This window comes from Serinus canaria, chromosome 2, assembly GCF_022539315.1.
Source record: "Serinus canaria isolate serCan28SL12 chromosome 2, serCan2020, whole genome shotgun sequence".
Lineage (NCBI taxonomy): Eukaryota > Metazoa > Chordata > Aves > Passeriformes > Fringillidae > Serinus > Serinus canaria.
In genome coordinates, this window is record NC_066315.1 from 117107816 (window position 1) to 117122632 (window position 14817).

The 14817-nt window shown below is 41.1% G+C and overlaps 1 protein-coding gene across 1 annotated transcript in view; it reads left to right on the forward strand.

The window, feature by feature from the left end:
• Positions 1–14037, forward strand: part of DNAJC5B (DnaJ heat shock protein family (Hsp40) member C5 beta) — a 34968-nt gene extending 20931 nt beyond the window's left edge. The window contains exons 2-4 of the mRNA XM_009085728.1: positions 2949–3162; positions 7465–7639; positions 13943–14037. Coding sequence (XP_009083976.1) covers positions 2949–3162; positions 7465–7639; positions 13943–14037 — 484 coding nt within the window. The remainder of the gene's footprint in view (positions 1–2948; positions 3163–7464; positions 7640–13942) is intronic.
• The last annotated feature ends 780 nt before the right edge of the window (positions 14038–14817 follow it).

Here is a 14817-nt window from a genome sequence, read left to right on the forward strand (position 1 = left end):
ATCTTCCCACAGCCCCCAGCAAATAGATGGATTCTGGCAAAGGGCCCTGTATCCAGGCAAGGGGAATGAAAAGCACTGGAGAATGCAGGCATCGATCCCACTACCTCTCACATAGCTAAGCAAGCACTCTACCACTTGAGCTAATTCCCCACTCTGGAGCCTCTGTCTGAGCTCCTCTCCCCTCACAGGCACTCAGCCCTGATCCAGGATGCCCTGCACCCACACTACCAACTCACCCACTCACTTTCCTGCTGGAGGTCAGAGCCACCATCCCCTGCCCAAGGGTTCACCAGTAAATTCCTTGCTTGGTCATTCTCTCAGCCTGAGACAAGAGCTCATGTTTGGGAGATCCTTGAAGGGAAGCCTCCTGGTGTGCCAGAGGCAAAAGGTAACTCCTTCAAGCTGGACATGAACCAGCAACCTAAGAACATAACTAAGAACATAGATTATCTTTTGTTAATTGCTGAAAATAATCCTGTTAGTAGTCTAAAACAATACCAGGTAAAGTGAGAGTGCAACTAATGTATTTCATTTTTTAAAAGCTACATTCTGTTCAAATTCTTATTTTTTATAAGATTGTTTGGGATATAGGTCAGCCAGAAGATGTCTTTGGGTCTCTGGGAAAAGAAAGAAAGGCTTGAAATTGATTGTCCAAGCACTGCAAACATACATGGGCCTTCAAAAGTAATACTTCTCTCTTTTTTCCTTTCTTTCTTTTGATTTCTAATTGTTGGACCCGTTTTCAGGTAAGACAAGGGATAGATTGCATAATTTACTTAAATACTTGGATGACACATAATATCATTAGTCACGCCAGACTTAGCTTGTCTTTTCAGTTCTTACATTTAATTTTTTTATGGTGTTTAGGGTACATGTTAAACATGACCAAACTTTGTGTTTAAGGTGCAATATGCACAGTGTATTAAATATGACTGAACATGAACCTATTCATGCTATTAGATACATATTTAAGGAGTTATTTATGACCTATGATTCTGTGACTTGAGTGCAACAGAATTGAAGAGATCAATGGCAGAAGCTGTTCCCAGGCTGATATCAGTCTTGATACTGGCAGAATGTCTTCCAGGCAGGAACTGTCATCAGGAACAAAGCAGTTACTTTTTATTGGAGGGGTAACCTATACTGGGACTTCAGAAGGAAATCAAATAGGACTCTATTCTGAGGTTAAATTTATTAGAGGAAGTGTAGGCATACTGTCTTCACACCAAAAATACTATTTTTGGTCATAGAATTTATGGATAGCTCTCAAAATATTTGGGGAGAATATTTACAGAAAGAAATGTAGCTTGGCTGTGATTAAATCAGATTAGAACACTACTAAGTTACTTTCAATGCCACTAGAGGTCAGCACTATTCATTAAATAAATGTCCTGGAGACTTTGCAAGTTCTTTACCGGGAGTATTGATTTTTGAAAAGATATACTTCCGTCTATGCTTGTTTTGCAAGTGTGTGAGTTCACACTAACAGTGCTTCACGATGGTTGGAAGCAAACCCCTTCTTCTCGGTGCCGTGCTTCCCCAGTGCTGGGAGCCAAGAGTCACACACTGCACTTTTCAAGCTGTACCTCCCCTCAAAGGCCACAGTGCTGAGTACAGTCAGCGGCAAAAAGCAGTGACAAACCCTGACCTAGTAAAGGCTTCCAATGACACAAGCAGCCCAGACTAGTTGGCACTACTCCACGCTCACACCACACAGGGATTACTGCATTTAGTTCTGGGCACCCCAAATAAGAATGATATGGACCTGCTTCAGCAAGTCCAGAGAAGAGACACAAGGATAACCAGAGAGATGGAGACAGGCTGAGAGAATTGGTGTTGTTTGGCCTGGACAAGAGAAGGGTCCAGGGAGACCTTAGAGCACCTTCCAGTACTTAAAGTGATCCTGCAAGAGAGCTGGAGAGGAGCTTTTTAGAGGGGCATGAAGTGATAGGACAAGGGGCAACGGCTTTAAACTAAAAAGGAGTATGCTTACATTAGATATTAGGAAGAAATTCTTTACTGTGAGGGTCACGAGGCACTGAAACAGCTTACTCAGGAAAGCTGTGGATGCTCCATCCCTGGAAGTCATCAAGGCCAAGCTGGATGGAGTTTTGAACAACCTGGTCTAGTGGAAGCTGTCCATGCCCATGGTGGGGAGCCAGACCTAAATGATCTTTAAGGATTCTTGCAGCCTTTACCACTCCACGATCCTGTGAGAATAACCATTCTGTGATGGTTCCTATGACAATACCCTTTTACTCCTTTAAGGATTGTCTCAGAAGTGCAGCAGTGGAGAACTCGGCCAACAGACAGGCACTTAAAACCGGGATTAACTCATTATGCTTTGCCACCTTGTGCTTCACAAAGATGCTTCCCTTCTATTGTAATTCCTAACTGTGCTCTCCATCATCACTGTCTGGGCTTCTGCAAACACAGTCACTATTTACAACATTTTAATGTAGCTACTATTGATAGGCAATTGAACACAGAATTTCCTTTGCTATAAAGAAAATAATGTTGCCTGGATAAGCAGTGTGATCATTGTGTTTTTAAACAACCTTTAAAAAATCTTTATCTTTGCTAAAACCTGCTAAATGATGCAAATGAGTTGGCAATCATAATGCAACAAATGCCTGTGATTTATTATCATGTTGCAATCTGTGCTTTCACCATATATCACTGTCTACTTTAACACAGTAGCTGACTAGGTATCAATACACAAAGTTCATTCTCAGTGTAATAGGCACACCTCTTTCATCAAAACGTTCATGTTTGGTTCCTTTGTGTCACTTTTCTTCCACCATGTACATCAGAGCTGGAAAAAAGAAGGTTAAACACACAGTTCAGAATTATTATCACTCTATGAAAATATTTTTTGCAATGTTTTGTGTCTGTATACATGCACATATGCAGATGGTTTTTTTTTTTGTTTGTGTCTCATATTTAAGAAAACTAGCTCTGAAATATCATCCTGATAAGAATCCAGACAATCCAGAGGCTGCAGAAAAATTTAAAGAGATCAACAATGCTCATGCAACCCTGACTGATGTGTCCAAGCGAAACATATATGACAAGTATGGATCATTAGGGCTGTATGTGGCAGAACAGTTTGGTGAGGAAAATGTTAACACCTACTTCATGCTCTCCAGCTGGTGGGCAAAGGTAAGCTGTTATTCTCTTTTGGAAATCAAATGCTACAATGCACACTGACAATCACATACACAAGGAACACCCCGAAAAATATGATCTCTCTACGGGCTTAAAAATTAGTACAATCTGACTCTAAACTAAAAACTTTATAAAACAAAATTATCTGGAAAATCGACGGTGGCAGAATGTAACATAAACTCAGACTAGCACTAGTATACAAAGTTTTCTCTTTTTTTTTAACCTGGCATATAATTATAGTACATGTTTTGTAACACTTTCAGACATTAATTAGATTTGAATCTAGTGCTCCAGGTTAATTTTGACTTTCTTTTCTGTTATGACTAAATAAAAATGACTCATTATTCAAACACAAGAAGTCCCATTTATGTGACAACCAATTAATTAATTATTAAGGTACAAATTTAGCTGTCTTTTTTGCTATATATAGTGCACAACGTTAGTAAGCAATAATAATACATAACACTGTGATTATGGCATCATATATGTGCCTTGGTGATGGAGTGAGAGAAAGGAACTCAAAGCAAAGGTTAGAAGAGTGGAATGGAGGAAGTGAGTAGGACAGGAAGAGAATGATACAACAAAACCCTGCATATTGCTCAAGAAAAAGCACATAATGGGCTGTTCTAGTCAGGAAGGATTTGGGTTCATTTGCTCCCTTATCACATTGGTATCCTCTGATGTTTGCATATATCAAATTCAAGTGTTTCTGCAAATACTGAAATGTGACAGATATGCAACAAACAGAATTGCAAATATGCAAAATCCACACAGTTTCCATCCCACCTGTCTCCAGCCACAGCAGCACAGGAAAGCACTCTGCTGGACTGTGACAGAATACACAGGAAGATGATATGTACTGCTTGAAGCAATGTGATGACAGTTTTTATCTGAGAACTGTGAAACACAGAATTCTCTGTTCGGCAAGGAACAGGCCAGTGCTGCATTGCCCCACATTCCCCTTTTAAACTGGGAAGTCACTTGGGCTCTTTGGGGGTCTTAGAAGCTATGATTTGACTTCTGAATCAGGATGAGGCAGAAGCTGCTCAAATGCAGAACAGTGCCTGAAACCAACGAATAAAGTACTGGTGTTAGATTTAAACTTACAAAGGTACTGCCCCTCAGAGGCTGGTTGGAGGCTGCCTGCTTGCAGCTGCTGTAGCTGCCTCCTGCAGCAGGCTGGACACCCCACCATAGCTGCTGTCATCTCCTGATGGATCATTCCCCCTTGTCTTAGCTGTCCACCCTCTCCTTCTGCCTCTTTGTCACAGTTAGGTGGCCTCAGCACTGAGAGGGCAACAGTGTGGACTCCTTTTAACATTTTTTTGGCAAAAAAGATTTTCTTCACTGTTTCTTTCCCTTTTTTTAACTTCTATTTTTCTTTTATTTGGTGATCTTTAATGGAGATTTTATTGAGTATAAAATCCTCTGGGGCCATAAAATCAGGTACAGAAATAACCACTGTGGCTTTGACTCATAAAGAGAGCAGTGGGGAGCAGAGAGAAGCTCATAAGTCCCTAACAACTAAAGAAGAAATGTGAGGATTGCTTCAAGCAAGCTGTATCCCAGAGGTGAGACAAGACATGCTGAAGAGTAAAGTAATTACTGCTTTCCTTTTTACAAAAAAAATTTAAAATATGCATATAGAGTCATTTGAGGATTATCACAGGTGGTCTCTCTCTGTCTCCCCCAACCCAAAATCCTGCCACCTCCAAAGTATAAAGGGGCCACCAAGTGGTTTTGAGTGGTTTTGTTAGTTAGTTTGGTTGTGGGGTTTTTTTGTGTGGTGTTCTTTTTTTTTGTTGTTGTTGTTGTTGTTGGGGTTTTTTTGGTTTTTTTTTTTTTTTTTTTTTTTTTCCAAGATGAGCTTCTCATTTGTTTTTAACTCATGAACAAATGCAGGATCAATTTGAAATTTTTATATTGGTCACCATAATACTAGTTGAGTCTGAAGCATCATCTGCAGATGACCTCTGGACTCCTGATTTACTCCATTCTGGTGGAGGGCAGTAGGAACCAGAGCCTTGGCTTGTTATCTTCCTCACACATTCCTCCTCCCAGCACATTCATACTTGGAAAATCTGACAGTTGCAAGGAGTGTTATCATTAGCAGTAAGGAAACTCAAATGAAAGGAGAAATGAAAAATGAAAATTACTGTTCTTTTTGAGAGTGCTAGACTTTTTAGCAGGCATATTAAACTGGGAACATACAGACATGTGTAATGGGAACTCAAATTGCTTCTCCACTGGCAGGCATAGAGGTTGTTTGTTTAGCTGTTTTAGCAAAAAACCAATTGACCCTCTACCATGAAGGCAGTTCATTGATAACATAAATAAACTGATTTTTGATTTAACAACTATGATAATATAAGCACAAGAAATATTGAAACATTAAAGGTATCATGAATAAACTCAATGTGTTTTTCCCTCTACGCACTTTCATTCTGTTTTATTTTTTCATTCTATACATTGTGGTGATTTATTCTCCATAATGGCATAAATGATAAACAGTCAGATAACTTATTTTGGGAATTATGGTACCGTTTCAAGTGTCCATTGGAAGGAAAGCATTTTAGGACAAAAAGTCTGAGTCCTTTTCATTTAAAAGCACTTGCTCACTCTAGATACATGCATATATTAATATTAGGCATATAAATAGTCTTATTACCTTCAAAGGTGCTCCAGCCAGCCCCCACTAACGTTAGCTCAGACATGCATACATAGTATTATCTTCATAGCTCCATTGTCTGAGTTTGACAATATCCTGACATTTGTACTTACTTTCTTCCTCAAGCAGAATGTTGTCTTAGGAACATAACAAGTACTTGGCAGACTGGAAAACTGCAATGCTGAAGCTTGGCTGTACCTCCAATCCATATATACCTGGTAGCCACAAAGCTGTGCTGCTTTTACCCACACATTCAGAGAATCATAGAATGGTTTGTTTGGAAGGGACCTTAGAGATCATCCAGTTCCAAGCCCCCTGCCATGTTCAGAGAGACATCCCACTAGACCAGGTTGCTCAGAGTTCGATTCACCCTGGTCTTCAACACCTCCAGCAATGGGGCACTCATAACTTCTCAGAACAACCTGTTCCAGTGCCTTACCACCCTCACAATGAAAAATTCCTTCCAAATATCTAATCTAAATCTACCCTCTTTCCATTTATTTCTACATATCAGCTTTGATTTGCTTTCCAGGAATGTCAGTGGTTTTCCTTTGCTCTTATACAATTGTGTCCATGAGGAGATGTCCATGGAGATTTCTTCTGTGTCACAAACATCTCCATGTAGTCCTGGATCTACCTTGGGTCAGGAGCCAGGCTGCTGTCACATCCCTGTGGAGCACAGACTGGCAATGCCAGCCTAAAGGCTCCCCTCCTACATCTCCATTGCTGTGATGCAGCACACACTTGAACATCTGGGGTGCTGTGCAGTGAACCCAGGCACTGACTTTGTCTGAAGCAAGAAAGCTCTGTAAACTTACATTTTCTGGCTCTTGACTCTTTCCAAGATCTCTAGTCTTGGCCCAGGCAATTGTGTTGGCTCTCCTGAATCCTCTATGCTTTGTGCCATGGGGATAAGAGTGATCAAAGGTGGGAACTTCTTGCCAAGTCCCCAGATCAAGAAACCATAGTCTGAGGATTTTAATTTAGGAGATGTCACCTGTGTGGTCCTGCACAGGCTAATGGGGGGAGAGAGACACCTACAATGGGCAATTCAAATACTCTTATGGCTGAACCTTCCCCTGGAAGGGCTTTTAATTTCTCCTTGACTGTGTGGGGAGTCATAGCAGCAACATCCAGTCCTAAACTGGATGCCTTATTTCAGTGCCCAAAATTATGTGGGATGCATCTGGGTCTTTGTTTTTTTTTCTCTCAGCTTTGTTATTGACAAGAGCTTGCCAGTAAATAAGTGTTTGCAAAAATGATCTTGGGCAAATGAATCATTTTAAAGATGGAAATGAGTCATGTTAAGGTGGGTGGAGTTTTGCATACTGCCTGGAGGGTTTTTCTGAGGGCCATCAGCAGAACAACAGACTTTCAAACATTGAGCATGTGGGGGCCTGTTGGTTGGTGTCTTCTTTGTGGATTTGGTCCTTAGTGACAAATAGGAGGTAGTGGGCGAGGAGGGCTTTGAAAGATCTGGCCCTCATTCAGGCACTGGGACAGCAGGTGGACTCCTCTGAGTGCCAAGCACTTAGGAACCAGAGTTCTGCCTTCAGCTGTAAGACACAGCCACAAGTTTGGGGAAGGTCACTGCTAACAGGACTTTCATCCTGCTGTGTTTAACCCAGGGCCTGTTTGCAGTCTGTGGTTTGCTGACTGGATGCTACCTCTGCTGCTGCCTCTGCTGCTGCTTCAACTGCTGCTGTGGAAAGTGCAAACCGAAGGCACCCGAGGGGGAGCAGCAGGAGTTCTGTGTGTCTCCAGAAGATTTGGAAGAGCAAATTAAGAACGACATGGAAAGAGGTGTGTATTGTAGGGGCTTACCGTGTGGCAAAGCTGTTCAAAACAATCTTTAAAACCTGTAGTCCAGATGTTCTGCTCACAATGCTGAGGCTGCTTCCAGACTTCAGTGGAGACATGCCAAGTCACTCTAGCTAAGACCACAACCCAGTGAACCTGGCATTATGTATTAATGCCAAACCAAACTTGTGGCCCTTACAACTAAAAATCTCCTGTATCTCTTATCTCTTAGACACACACACAATAAATGTCTTAGGGCTCATTTTAAGAGACAATGTTCACCCTCTAGCCCCCATGACCACATTCCTTCATATCCTAGATCCTACACTCATACAATAGGCTCTACTGGACTGGTGCCTGTCACATCTGATTGGCCTGAATAAGCTGTCATACAGACTTTAGCTGTGTAAAATTTATCCCTGCTTGTGGTGGATTCTGTATCCTTTCAAGAGAGAGCTTCAAGAAAAAATGCCAAGTTTCCAACAGTAAGGTTGTCCAGTAACCCAGGAGAGTATGCATGGGAGCTACCATGGTCCTGTCCCTCTCCCATCCAGCCCCCAAGCCTCTCACTCTCTTCTGCAGTAGCAATTCTACCTTACTCAGGCCTTGGATAAAATCCAGGTGTAAACTAATCCTCTCAAAAATGTCTGTAGTTCCTGGCCCATTTCATTCTCTGGTGTGCTTCATGGTGGAGTAGGCAAGAGGAACAGGAAACTTAGGAGCCAGGAACATGGGCCTGTGGCAGCAGAATGACCTTCACAGCAGGTCAGCCTCTTTTTTTGGCTTTGCTCCATTCTCCAAGCTGCACATACAGGTTTTGGCTCTGCCAAGGGATGATGGAGGTGATTTTCTAGTTTGGCACTAGTATGGGATACATGCCCTGAACCAAGAGTCCTGTCCCTGTGTGCTGAAGAGGAGCAGTTTTGCCTTCATATTCAGGGGAAGCAGAAACATTTCAAACTGGATAGATATGAACAGGGTGAGAGATGCAGTGACCCTTGCTCCAGCAATAAGAACCCAAGGTACCAGGGAAGGACTGAAGACACTTTTGAGATGCAAATTTACATAAATTATGATTAAGTTTACAGATTTTTTATAAGGAAGGACCTAAGAAGTCAACTCACTCTTTTTCTCTTCCATTGTTTTGGAAGATCTCATACTGTTATATTCTTATACTGTTATATTCTTATTCTTATACTGTTTATTATGCTTAAAATAGCACTGCCAGATTGCAAATGTCATGTTCCCTTAGCAGTAAGGAAATTTTTTCCCCCAACTTTTCACACAAATTTACCCTTCCATAAATATGTAACAAAACACTTGTAGTAGTTGAAACAAATGCTATTTTTATAACTGCTATGCCAACGTGTGGTGGTGTTTTAAACTGATCTTGCCTAGAGGCATATCAAGGTAAACACAGTCAGCTTAAAAATTGATCATACTTAATCAGTCTCTGCAAAGGCAATAAAAACTACTAGTGAAAACTTTATAGCCACAATACCTTGAGAAAAATCTAATAACCTTTTCAGCACTAGGCACCTGAAAAGTGCAAATCTAAAATGAGTCTTGTTCTTCATGAGTCTCTGATACCAAAGCCAAGTCTAAAGTAGAAGGATGGACCTTTGAAGAATCAGAATGTTTAATTTCTGCCCGTTTTCTTAATTTGTTTATTTTTATTTTGGTTTATATTTATTTTAATTCTCCCTCAAAATCCAGAACAAAATTCCCCAGTGGTAGAAAAGAAATTGCTCTTTCCTTCTGGCACAGGTACCAGAAGGTATTGGTATTCTTTAATTTTAGGCCCCCTTGACATCCCTTTACTCCCACCGAGTCCCACTGAGACCAATTTTAAAAATTAATTTTAAATGCTTAGCAAAGTACCAGTCTGAAAAAATAACATGGATTTTCATGTTTTAAGTATTTGGAAGACAGCATTAAATACATAGGTAGGTGTAGGCGAGACTGGGGGTAGCACGGTCGGGACGGACGGAGACGAGAGATCTCTGAAGCCAGGTCGTGGAACTTGCGGTTTATTGCGAAGGGCGTGGGTACAGGGCCCTGCTGGGAGCTGCCAGCTGCAGCTCGGAGCAGGCCCGAGAGAAGAGAGAGGATGAGAGGGTAATAACGTGAAAGGCAAGAGCTAAGAGCATAGAAAAGTAAGAGCAAGAGAGCAAGAGTATGAGAGCAAGAGCAAAAGCAAGAGAACAAGAGCACAAGAGCAAAAGTAAGAGAACAAGAGAGCGAAGTTCCTGTTACAATACAATAAATCATTTTCTGTGTTGAATATTCTGATTCTCACTAACCAATCTAGTAGAGCATACAAATCCTATAGCATTTACATACAGCCTATAAGAATCACTATATTACCATATTGTGCTACATTTTAAACCCTAAAAACTACTCTTCGGACCCCTTCTGCCAAGCTGGCAGGGTCTGCTCTGACCCTTGGACCTGCCTGCTTGCAGAGGGTATTGTTTCATCAAAAGGAGATTACATTCAGCCGGCCACACCATTGTTTTCCTTTTGTTCAGTAACTAAGGGATGTCAAAGCTTGCTTTCATTTCAATCTCGCTTATAGTTTCTATATTCTCAAAATCTTTTGCCAGGCAATCATATTTGTAAGGCTTTCCTGTTTAATCTTCCCCAACAGGTAGGGTCCAAAGAAAACTAGATCTTTATACCTTTCCTACCCTCCTCTTCAGTCTTGGTATATTTTCCTCCTAATCAAAACCAGCAAATCTCAGTAAAGCAGAGTTCTCTTTATTTTAAAAAATATCAACCTATAAGGAATAAAAATAAAAGCTTTATGACAAAGAGTAACATGAGCATCTTTTCTGCAGCTGTAAAGAAAACAGGCTATGCATTAGGAAAAAAAAAAAAAGACAACGAGATCAAAGTGTGCTTCTTCCCTTCCTTCTTTCCTTGTCATCCCAACTTCAGGCATGCTGGCCAGAAAGACACAGCTGACTTTTAGAATAGCAAAGACTGTGCATTTTTGAATGTTGGGCTATGGAAATTAATACTCATGCCTTCTTTTAGGTAAATAATAGAAATGTTCCTGTATGTAATTCAGAAACAAACTGTAATTCAGAATCACTTGTGCAGCAGATTTAATTTTGGAAGAGGAGATTCTATTAGGATCCAAGTTCTTTGCATGCCCTCTGAGCACAGACTGAGCATTCCAGCCAGTAATTAATTTCTTTGCTTCCTGCTGTCCCCAGTATCTACAGTATTGCTAACCAGAACTTCTCACTGAGGTCAAAATGTAGATTTTTCAAGCCAAGGCCACACTAAAAACTATCCAAATATTTTTTAATCAGTCATTGCTTTTCTGAGGAATGCATCATTGATAAATCATCAAAATTCCTGAAGCTACAAAGCTCTGAGACTGAGCCCTTAGCAGTTGTGCTCAGTGGGAGCTGCCTGCTGCTGGCTGTACTACCCAAAAGAGTTGAGATTTAGACTTCTACTAACAAACTGACACAACTATAATAATTTTTCAGTTCCTCACATTTCTCATTAACAAAATTAAGGTTCTAAAGAGTTGATTTCATTCCTCAAACTAACATACCATAAAACATAATTATTAGTGAAAAAGAAAGAGGTGTGAGGCCAAAGATTCAGTGATCCATTCCCTAAAATGTAAGAGCAAAGTGAGTTGCCACTGAAATCAACACAATCATGCCAAAGGCTTCAATTCTGTTGATATGCTATTTCTCTAGAAAAGTCTAATTTCTAGGGGAATTTATATTCCTCTAGAATAAGGTTTTACTCAAATAAATGTCACTTGTTCTAGTGCTCAGCTACTTCAGTGTGACCCTTGAGAGCCTCGTTGTACAGCATGTATTTCCAGGGGTAAGATGACCGTCAGAACTAAAGGAAATTAGGGGCTTGCAAGCCTTAGCACATACTTAGCTTACAAGGATTTCTCCTCATAACTATTGATTTGTACCAGAATACTCTGACCTAATATAGAGCAGAAGACCAAAAATTAAATGTTATGTTTGGGCTATTACATTTTAAAGATGACATTTTTTAGTGTCTCAGATCAAACATGACATTAGAAAGGTGCAAAATAAGGTAATCTGTGGTATCATGCCATGATGTTACAGGTAACCTGTCAAAATGCACTGGCAGAGGGAAGTATCACTTGCTTGTCTGCAGCACAGGCACGTGCAACTCTTCATCACTTTCCCACACACATGGGGCAGGTTGACAGATTTTGCTTCCACTGAACTTGATGGCAAAATTTCTGTTAACTTTTGTGTTCCCGGAGGAGGTGGCATTGGAATTTGGATTGCCTTTGTACTTCAGGCTGTAATGATGCACTCAAAGCAGTTTGGCAGGTCTGTTCTCTCCTGTTCAGTTATCGTTGTAAGAACAAAGCAAGGCATTTCTAGACCAACTTTTATTTTACAGAAAATGAATTCTGGGAGAGAAAAAAAAGGACAAGAATAAAAGAACCTGAGTAGAAAAATGCTTTCCCAACTCAGAAGCAAAAAGTTTTTATCACTTCATTGTCTCCTCCACACTCCATATGATACAAATGTAGGCGAACAGTGAGCAGGAGCTATCTATAGAAGGCAGTTTAAACTGTGAATTCTGCCTCACCTCTATTCTGCAGCTTGCCATTAGCAGACTATATTTGTACAGTTTATTATGCTATGGGTCCCTGTTCTGCTAAAAAACCCTATAATAAATCTTAGAAGGGAGCAAGCAGCAAAATGCTTGGTGAGGGTGTCAGCTAAGAGCTGTCTGCAGATCAGCTGGAGGCAACACGACAGATTTGCAGTGGGTCCTGTTCTCCTGTTGCACACCTGGGTATCACAGCAAAATGAACTGCTAATCTCTGCCCTCCATCAACAATCTTCCCAAAAATGAACAACTTGGAGGCAGAAGTGGGTGGGAGAGAATGCTGCTCAAAAATCTAGAAAACACACAGCAACTTAAAAATGGATTGGAACTGCCGAACTAATATGAGCCTGAGCTGAGCTCAAAGCATTAATTACTCACATACTTTTAGAAGTTATGAAACACGTCTGTCTTTGACCTTGTGTCTAAATATGGAATTGCCCATACAGAGAAGCTGCTTGGCATTTAATCATTCTTGCCTTTCACCTTGACAGAGTCAAAGTTGTTCTACCCCCACTGAGTGGAAGCCGTATGGCATGCAATTAGATTCCTGCTCTGGGTTAAGTTACTCCTGTACATTACATCTTTTGCCCATGATTCATCCCATCAACTGTCATGTAAACAGAAGGAAATGTCAGATGAGATTTTTTCCCTGAACATTTGATCATTTGGCAAAAAAAGTCATAATTTGTATTTGATTACTGTGAAGACTCTCTTAGTATCAGGATATAGACAGTCCAAAGCTTTCATATAAAACACTTCACTAAGATGGCTGAACTTGTAAAAGTCAGTCTCTGAGACTTGAGTACTTCCCTCCCTCCAAAAAACATGCGGGTTGGAAAGAGGCCCAGAAGAATCTGGCTTACTGAACTTACTAAACCTTGTTCTTTATCAGACGGAACACAGTAGCCATCAAGGAACTCTGTAAAGACTTCCCTTCTACTTTCCTCCACTCTACAACAAACAAACTTTTTATAGATATATTGAAAAAGCAAACACAAAATTGCACGGAGTGAGAAAGTACACAGCAGTAAGGATTTATAAAGTGATAATATGAAGTTTTGGCAGTTCCAAGTTCATTAAAATAGTAATTCCCAGAGTCCTATTGCATTTACATTACATAAGACTTCAAATTAAATTCAACATTTTATTTAACTAGCTGGTTCTCAGGATATATATTATTTCTCTCCTTTCAAGTGTATTACTATTACTGCTCACGCATTTTTCCTTTTAACTCTCCTCTTTCTTTACTGTTAACTCTGCCTTCTTCAAGACTCATTTCTGTCCCATTCTCACAAACACCGTCAAGGTTAGGGCTTGCTGACTCACAACAGTGCTGATTATATTCAGCCATTTGTAGGAACAAGCACTTGCTATTAGAACAGGCAGGAACCTTTAGCCTGCAAGCTCTGCAAAGCACCAGGCACAGCAAATGTCCAGTCTAACAGCAGCAGCAACACCTAGAAATCTGCCATTGTATGAGAGCTAGGAGTAAGAACATTTGTAGGCTTGGTGTGGGCAATGTCACCTTGTTGGTACCCACACAGCTCTCTGTGAAACCAAATTAAGCTGTAACCAGAAGAGCAAATGAAATGTTGTGGAGCTAACAAGAAATCTGAGTTTGGTATTAAGTGAAGGTTCTTAAATTAATCTTTGTTGTCCTCTCCAATTTAGATGGAGAAACTCCTATTATGCTTCAGCCGACTAACGTCACTGAGAAGACACAACTGATTGGGGACAGCCATCGGAGCTATCGCACAGAGTCCTAGGGCATGCCAGGGACCTGCTGGGCTTCTCACTGAGTCTCACAGTGAGAAAAGCGCCTGATAAGTTCTGCAGCCTGTGTTCATAGATGTCTTTAAGCTAATAAAAAGTAACCTGACAGTGATTTCCTACCAAGGCAGAATGTTGCTCTATGCTACTTCCAATAGGTTGATACCTGCACTGTGTAGGGAGATACCCATAGCCTGCACAGGGCATGCTGGTCTCTCACAGCTTCAAATTGTCTTTCCCTCTAATAGTGTTCCCTTTGATATACCTGGTATTCTCCCTGCATGCATCTGTAGTTTCACCTCCCAGACACAGTCTTGAGTCCCTTTACGGACACACTGGCTGTCTCTCCCTGCCCCAGGAACTTTCCTTGAATGCAGCAGTTTTGCTGGATGGGAAACACTCCTGTGAGGGACCCCCAGAAGTGCTCTTTAGCAGGTCTCAGAGAGAAAGTAGTTAGCAAGACAGATGGGGCTCTCCTTCCCAGAGAAGTGCTCTTTGGAGGGCAGCTAGTGGCTTGCTGGGACCCAGCTCTGGCAATTATAAATCCTGAGCCAAGACAAAGTACTAGGAGATTTTTCTGATGGTTGTTACAGCGCAGGTCACTCCAAATCCAGGAGTCTCATCCAGAAGCACACACAGGCTCTGTTGTCTTCCCCAGCAAATGCTGCAAACCCACGAGGCAAACCCAGGGCTGTCCCTGAGCCTCTCTCCTCCTCCCACAGGCCTGTGGCAAAGCTCCTCCTTTTGGTTCCCAGCCAACAGCTTTCTGCCAGCTG